The sequence below is a fragment of the Pseudorca crassidens genome, chromosome 7, assembly GCF_039906515.1.
Source record: "Pseudorca crassidens isolate mPseCra1 chromosome 7, mPseCra1.hap1, whole genome shotgun sequence".
NCBI classification, from domain to species: domain Eukaryota; kingdom Metazoa; phylum Chordata; class Mammalia; order Artiodactyla; family Delphinidae; genus Pseudorca; species Pseudorca crassidens.
The window spans coordinates 19,950,741-19,959,187 of NC_090302.1; the positions used below are offsets into that span (position 1 = coordinate 19,950,741).

The following is an 8,447-nucleotide window of genomic DNA, read 5'->3' on the forward strand; positions in this document are numbered from 1 at the left end:
ATTGCAATTAGGATCGATGGTAATCCTGACCTGGACACTGTGGAAGACACTGATGGTTACCTACCCACAGCCACCCCCCTTTCTGCTAGTTCAGGGAGACCTGAACTTCAGAGGATACTGGATGAATCTGGATACGTCTAAGCCCACTCTGGGAATCTGCCATGCTAATGACTGGCTTAGGCGTGCATATGTGACCCAAATGTGGCCAATGAGGTGTGAGGCATGCCTGTCAGGGCCTCTAAGAAAGAATTTCAAAGGGACATGGAAAAGGTTTTCCTCTGGCCTGTGCATGTTGTTGAGTGAGGACCTGCTGCTGCAGCCATTTTGTGCACATGAGGTAACAAGGCGCACAAGCATGTGAGGACAGCAGCATGGAAAAACAGTGGGTGTCTGATGACACTTGAGATGCTGAATTGGCCAACCCTATTACTGCTTTTCCTTTGGGCCTCTTGATATGGGAGGTAATAACTCCCCTCATTGTTTAAGCATTGTTCAATTGAGAGTTAGAGCGTAAGGTGAACTAGCTCAAACAGCACTCAGACGCTGACGGTCCCTTGAAAGCCTTCTCCCGCTTCTGGGCCTTTGCACATGCTAATCTGAAGTGCTCTAGACACTACTCTTTTGCCTGGTCAGTTTCCACTCATGTGTTAGATTCTAGCCTTGGTGTCATTTCCCAGAGCCTGCCGCACATACGTCACCAGGTATCCCATGTATGGTCATTGTCTATTTCTCTGTTTCCCTTTCTAGCCCAAGTCCCTGCAGGGCAGGGACCACATCTGTCTTGTTCACTCTTGTTTTCCCAGCACCTGGCAGGCATGTAGTAAGTGTTCAGAGTATTTTTGCAGAAGGAATGAATGTTACCTGGTATTACAGGACTCTGGACTTCACAAAGTATCTTCCCAAAGCTTTAACTCCAGCAGGCCCACCCCACCTCTGACATTTTCCAGGGATGCTTCTAGATAATCCTTGCTCCCTCCTCATCCTCTCCAATCTGCTGCCACTGCTGTGAGAATGCCTTTTACACAAGGCCTGTCCTCCCTGCCTCCATGGGCCTCACCTCCAGCGCATCACTAGCAATCACTAAAGGTCAGTGCCTAGCGGCCCTGGCCTTGTCTCGGGAGAAGGGTAGAGGCTGACCCTTCTGGCATGACCTGCCCGCTTGAAGCAAATTGGCAGACACATCAGCTGTGATGAACAGTAATAGGCAGCTTTGTTTGATTTGACAAAAACTGAGGCCTAGGGACGGTAGGTGCTTCCTCAAGGTCACCATGGGAAGACTCTGGGGACACAGCTCTTCAGTACTATTTCCCACACCCGCCAAGTAGCTACTCAGGAAACTGGGGCCAGATGTAGTGGGGAAGAGCCATCTCCTACATCCCAGTCTTGGTAGTTCCAAAGCACAGCTGCATAGCAAAGGCTCGGAGAAGTCTGCGATAAGGAAATTCACTGCACTTTCCGTCGGTCAGCAGTGCCTGAACTTGAGGACCAGGGAACTCATTTTTCCTGAGAACGCCTCCTCAGAAGACACCGCCCCTAGCTCTCCAGTGTTCCTGCAACCTTACTAGTCTCTGTTCCATTTCCTTCCGGTCTCCTCTCTTCCCAGCCCTTTCCAGGCACCAGCTCTCACTCCTTGAGTCTCTCCCTGTGTCGTCACATCCACCCTTCTTAGGACGCTCCCCAAGCTGATAAAGAGAGGCCAGGTGGAGAGGAGAAGGTGCAAGAACGACGCACATCCTTCTCGGTCAGTTTTTCCTGCTGGGGTTATGCCAAGGTGACCACCCTCTAGAGAATAAGAGGACGTATTGGGGGCAATATCTGTCATCCCTAAAGGTCAGGAGAAAGAAGACTCACAGGGGAGATGGGATCGGAATCTTCTCTTCAATTAAGCTTCCTAACACCGCGGTTTCTGACTCGAGAATTTCGGCCCTGAAAAGGCCTGTTACAAAAATATTTGTCTCCCTTTCATTCACCTCAACAAATGCAACTGACCCTCTCAGACCTGGATTCTGTGTGCACTTGACCCAGAAACTGCCGAAGTATAGCACGAGAGTATAGAGGCCAGACTCTAGTCCCAGCCCCTCTTTATAGAGATGGGCCACTGAGGCCCAGAGAGGGGAAGTGACTTGCCCAAAGCCACACAGCAATGTCAGCGACCCACATCATCTGACTCCACCACCTAGAAGACAGTCCTTTTCGCTTGACTCGTCTCCCGTGGAGAAGAAATCGGAGACTTACAGGGACTTCCTACTTGCCAGACACCAGAGTCCCAGCCTTCACCAACAGGAACAGAGATGCAGCCTGGGGAGCCAACAGCCATCTAAGTAAGCTCCAGGCCTGGAAAGTTGGCTCCCAGAGGGAGGCCCTGCCGATTCATTTGCTCCCGTTCCAATCCTGTTTAGGCTACTGCTAATAACGTTTAGTGCCTGCACTGGCTCAGAGCTTTGTTCTTCCAGACTTCTGTTTTCACCGCTGACTCGTGGGCCTTGGCTGGGCGAAGCCAGGGCTCCAGAATGTCGGGAAGACCAGAGCTCAGCGGCCAGAGACGGCAGAAGGCGGCCGAAACGGGAGCCACGAGTTAGGGAGCCTGACCTTGAAGACACAGCCTGGTCACACGGCCCTCCAAGAAGGGAACCCAGGTGTTCCTTTCTCCTGCAAAAAGCCCTCTGCCAATGCACCTAGCGTGGTTACTCCTGGACCACGAGGCCGGCCAGAGCCTGCAGCTGGTGTGCGTGGTTTTTCCTCTTTCCTTGTTACCTAAGAACATACAGGCGCTCAGAGACCCACACAATTTGAACATCCACTGTGAGCTCAGAGCTGAGACCCAGGGCACAGAAACACAAGGAAAGCAGCCCCGTGGTCTCTGGGCTTAGCTGTTATCCCATGGAGTAAGCTGGGAAGGATGCAGCCAGAGGACCACAGGAAACAGAAGGGGGACGAACCTGTCCCACCTGCCTCCATGGATTGGCCAGGCCCCACGTGCCCAGACAGCCACGCCCAGGCTTTCTTCACACCTTACACCTCGTCCATGGGAACACAGACAGGGCATCTGTCTGGATAGGATGCGGCCCAGAATTTTCCAGTTGTTTCACACATCCATTCAAGATGAAGTGAATAATGATATATAAGTAACAGCTGCCATTTATTGAGCACTTACTACATGCCAGGCCCCATCCTAAAAGCCTTTTACAAGCACAGGCCCACTAATACTCACAAACACCCTTCTGGCTGGGAATGAGGATGCCCGTTTGGGGGGATGAGAAAAAGGAGAAGCAGAAAGACAAGGTGCCTGCCCCAGCTCACAGGGCAGAGGCAGGATTTGCACGGCTTGACTGAAGTACCCTCTCTGCCCGTGGGTGTGAGTTTATGTTTTGCTTCCATTTCCGCCATCAACTGAAATGGCATTTTCGTGTGCCAGGCAGGTTGTGGGGTATCCAGAGGGTCCCTGAACACAGAGAGGGAGGAAGAGCCTATGCCAATAAAGTAATGGGTGGAGTGTGCTCAGGGGAGGGACAGACCGTGGGTCACATTTGGAAGGCAAGTCCCCTCCAGTGCGGCATCAGGGGTGCTGACGGCTGTTGAGCTGAGCCTTGCGGATGGCAGGCTTATGGAAGCACGAGGGAGGAGGGGTGTTCTGAGTACAGGGAGGAAGGGGAAGGAAAGAGAGGCCAGGGATGCTCCCTAACGGTGTCATGGAAGCTGGGCTGGGAGCAAAGCTAGGAGGCACGCAGCGGGCCAGAGGGCGCAGGGTTTGGGGCACTGCAGTGGATGGGGAGGCAGGGGCTGGGCCGCAGTGTCACTGCCCACTTACCTAAAGCTTGGGCCCCACTGTGGGGCGCTTGCCTGGTACCACTTTTCTACCCAACCGCTGGCATCTGCCCTGGCACAGGGTCTTCTGGAGAAAATGAGTCAGCAGTGTGCTTACTGGTGCTGTGTGTGTGTGTGTGTGTGTGTGTGTGTGTGTGTGTGTGTGGCGGTGAGGGGCGGGGGAATCTCAGCCAGCCCACTTTTTCCAAGACATGGGAAAGAGAGGGGGAGGCATCACCCCCCTGATTCCAGCGCAGAGTGGGCAGGGCATGGTGGCCAAGGGCGGAGCTACAGCCCTGACCAGCGTCTTGGGAATGTCCTCCGGTCCTGGGGGCAGGACGGACAAGGAGCAAGTTCTGCGCTTCTCTGGGCCGTAAGCACGAGTCCACAGGGCCCTGAGGGGCTGCTCCCATCCTGCCCACTGCCACCCACACCCACACGCGGTGACTCCCTCCGGCACATGCTCACTCCTTTACAACTCCTACTCCACAGGCTGGGAATCAGAGCCTCTGGGTCCCAGCCCCTCCCTGGAGATTCCCTGCCCCTCTCTGGCCCTGAGTCTCACATCTGTGCAACGAGGGGTTCGAATTAGTCATCTCCCAGGGCCCTTTATGCCCTGACATGCTGGCTCTCACTTTTTCCTCTCTCACACGCAGGACAGGCATTGAGGACCCCCCCCCGCCCCTCCCCAAGCAGGGAAGCACTGAGACACACAGACCCAAACAGACTGACACACATGCGGAGATTTCCAGAAACAGGGGACGTGCAAAGACACACAGACACTGAGACAGCAGCAGAAGCCGAGACCCGCAGCCCTAGAAATTTGCAGACAAGTTTCCCGAGAACCGACAGAAACGGAGACTTACAGGCTCGGGACCTGTGGACACGGACACTGGAACACACCGAGACAGTCAGAAATGGAGATCCCCCCTCCCCCAAGCATCCAAAAAGCCCCCTTCCGCCCCCCCCCGCGCCCGCCCGCCGCTCCAGGCGCCACCCCTACCCCCCAATCCCGATTCCCGGGGCTGGCTCTGCATGGGACCCTCCCCAGCTCGGCCCCCACCCCAAGGCGATCGGGCAGCCGCGCCAGGCAGGGAAGGGCGGGCAGCGCTCTCGCCAACCCTCGCCGGGCCGGAGGCGCTGCCCGCTTTAACCCTTGGCGGCCCGCCTCGCAGGGGTGAAGGAAGGAGCAGGAAGCTGACGTTCCGCTGGAAGCGTCCCGCGCGGCGGGGAACCCCCGCCTCCGGAGCCGCAAGAAGCTGGGGAGGGGGCGTCCCCGAGCCGGTACTCACCTCCCGCGCGCCGCCGCCGCCGCTGTGCCTCGGGCCCCCCGCGCCGATCCCGCTCCCATGGCGGGCCCCTACTTCATGCTCCCGAGCCCGGGGGGCAAGTGTGGGCGCGCCCCATGGGGCCGCCAGCCCCCCGCCCCGCCGCGCCAGGCGGGCTCAGAGCGCTCGGCCCCCACGCCCCCAGCGCAGCCCCGCTCCCAGGGGCGCCCGAGCAGGCAGGCAGCGCGGCCGGGGCTCCGCGGGCGCCCGCGCCAGGCCCATGGTCCCAGGAGTCCCGGCGCCGCGCTCGCCCCTGCCTCGCTCTTCTCTGCTTCCACCGAAAAGGAAGAAGAAGCAGGGGAAAAAAAACAAAATTCAAACTTTTGGAGGCGGGCTGCTGGCGGTCCCCGGAGGCAGAGCAAGGCCGGGCGAGGGCGCGCGGAGGGCAGTGGAAGCTGCCTCCCCGCCGGCCTGGGGGAGGAGAGGAAAAGGAAGGATTTGGGGGAAATGAAGGCGATTTAAAGTCTCGGCCCGCGGTGGCTCTCCACCTTCTCTCCTCCCCGCGCCGGGCCGCCCTCTGCTGCCCCCTGCTGCCCCCTGCCGGCCGCAGCCGGGGACACAGCCTCCGCGGGCCCACGACTGTCCCGCTGAGACACTCCACGCCCCCAGCCCCCCTGTAAAGACGGGGAAACTGAGATTCACAGAGAGGAAAGAGTTGGCCAAGACTGTACAGCGGGATGATCACAGTTCGGAGATTCGGGACCTCTAGATCGTGAGACTGGGGGTCCCCGAGTTGGGGGCAAAGATAGAGGGGGAAAGGGGACAGATACTATTGCTGAAAGGAACCCGGAGTTCCAGGGACAGATCTGGGACTAGGACTCAGTGTCCAGACTCTCATGAAAACAACAACCAGTGTTCTACCACACACATACACACACCTATTTTCCTCCCAGATTCAGGGCGCCCTGGAGGACAGACTTTCCTGGGCACGTAGTGGGTGCGTTTGTTCAATGTTGGTCACCTCTCTCTCTCCTCTCCACGCAGTAAGAAATGGGAGCTTAACCTACCTCCTCACCCCAGAGTAGACCAAAGGCTCCCTCAGATCCCACTAGGGAGCGCAGAACTGCACACCTTGATGCCGCCACAAACACCTGGCAAATTCGCACACCCACAACCCCAGTTCGAGCCCTGGCATCAGAATCCCCCTCCGCCTCCACTTCCACGACTTGTTCCCTGGTGCATACACACATTCCCACACATATCTACACTTGCTCCAAACTCAGACACACACTCACACTCACTCACATGCAGGCACAGCCACGCACTCCTCCTGGGCTCACACAAACACACCCTGGGGTGTCTGGACTCTGGCGCACACCCGGACTCCACACACGCAGACGCATGCACATGAGTGCTTACACGCGCACAAATGCATACTAGCCTAGCCTAGCCAGATCCTCCCAACGCACACACCCGCGTGCACACCTCTCATACATATCTTCACGTGCACACGTAACAGCCCAAGCGCACACACTCACGCGCGCTACCCCCCACTTGCACACAGGTTTCCGCTAGTGCCCATCGCACGCGGGCACAAACACACTCACTCCTCGCACGTGCACCCCCTCCCCACACGCGCGCACCTTTACGCATACACACACCCGTACCCCCAGCGCTCCAGGAGCCCCGGGCCACTTACTGGGTCCCTAGATGCGAGGCTGGACGGTCGGTCCTTCCTCGGGCGCCTAACGGCATTTGTATTCATGGGTCCCCGCAGCCCCGGGCGCGGGCGCGGGAGCGGGGGCGGGGGGGGCGGGGTCCCCTTCCCTAAACCGGGCGCGGGCGCTCGGAGCGCAGCGGCACCGGGAGGGGCATGGGCGCGCCGGGCTGCGCCACCCGCCCGGTCCGCCTGCGCTCGAACTTCAGCCGCTCTGCGTCCTCGGACTCTGGCACGGGCTCCGGGCGCGGGGGGCGGTTCATAGGTGCAGGGGCCGCGGCGCCCGCCGGGCCTTTTGAAGTCTTCGCTGGGGGCGGGGAGGGGGCGCTGAAGGCGGCCTTTTAAACCGTAGCTGCACGCGGGCTCGGTCGAGCAAGGTGTCTGGTTTCAGCAACTTTAGGAAAAGTCCCAAGCCGAAGGGGGTGGGAGGGCCGACGCGCGAGCCAAGCAAGCCAGAAAAAGAAGCCGCGTAGCCGCGCGCTGCTTCCTGCAGGGGGCAGAGCACCGGTGACTGCCAGGAGGGAGGCCCAGCGCGGTGCTGGGGAACCCGCAGGCGGCTGGACGGCGCATGGAACCACCCCGGCACGTCCACGTTGAAGCTGCGCTCTTAACCTCCACCTGGCCGAGCTCCAGAAGTGCAGGAACACCCGAAAATCTGCACAAATTGTGCCTGTTTGTGCGTTCTTCTGGGGGAGAGGGGCCACCGGTTCTCTTCAGGTTTTCAGAAGCCCACGGCTCTTGAAGGCTGCGAACTCCCAGTCCGATAATCGTTGATGTACTTTGAGCTGCATCCCTTGCACTAGGGAGATCCTGCGTTTATTTACAATTTTGGTATTTTGTTCATCGTGGATTTTGGGGGATATGTTTTTGACATTTTTAAAGTATTGCATTAAAATATTATGTATCTTGATCACTTAGAGGTTTTTTGCCCCCCCCCTTAAATGTAAAGCTCCATTACTAAGGGTTTTTGGCAGCCCCCAGTATTTTGCAGCTCACGTGCCTCCCCTGAGCCAGGTGTGGCACTGTTCTAAGTGCCACCGCCTATGGGAGGCCTGTTATCTCCATTTACAAATGAGAAAACTGAGATTCTGAAAGGTTAAGGAATTTGCCTGAGATCGCTAAGCTGTTAGGTAGTGGAGGTGGGATTCGAACCCAGGTAGTCTGATTCCTGTCTTTGCAGCTGAGCATGATGATTTAAATCTTAGCCGCTAGAGGGTTCTGAGCAGATCCTTGCCAGCCTCTCCAACTTCATGTTCTTCGCAGTGAGCTCCACTCTCTCTGATGCCTGGACCCAGGCTCTGGACAAGCTGGCGTATTTCAAGGTCTTGTCCATGCTGCCTCCTCCCAGGCTGTTCTCTCCCCGAAACCCCCTTTCTGCCTGTTCACAGACTCTCTGTCCTTTTAGGTGCAGCTCAAAGCTCTGCTCCACACCCGTACTGTAGCACACGTCACATGGTATTGTCATGGTCAGATCTAACTGTGTCCCCACACCCAGCATGGAGCCTGGGATACAATAGATGCTCAAACCATTAATAATTTAAATGAATTTCTTTAACTCTTACAGTGTGCAAACCCCTGTACAAAGCTGGAGGAAGAGGGTCTGCCACTATGGAGTGAAAACAAAGAAATTTGTACATAGTCCTGCTTTCTGGGCACAC

General features: G+C 57.3%; 1 protein-coding gene across 4 annotated transcripts in view; it reads right to left on the reverse strand.

The window, feature by feature from the left end:
* The window catches only part of COL27A1 (collagen type XXVII alpha 1 chain), a 144,607-nt gene extending 137,765 nt beyond the window's left edge, over nucleotides 1-6,842 (reverse strand). The window contains exon 1 of one of the 4 annotated variants that reach the window (XR_010944888.1): nucleotides 5,097-5,615. Coding sequence is in view for 3 of the 4 variants with exons in the window: in XM_067743557.1 (XP_067599658.1) it covers nucleotides 5,097-5,155 (59 nt within the window). In the remaining variant the exon portion in view is untranslated. Of the gene's footprint in view, nucleotides 1-5,096; nucleotides 5,616-6,771 lie in introns of those variants that run through there. The other 3 variants (XM_067743556.1, XM_067743557.1, XM_067743555.1) reach the window with 3 other exon arrangements.
* Between the last annotated feature and the right edge of the window lie 1,605 nt (nucleotides 6,843-8,447).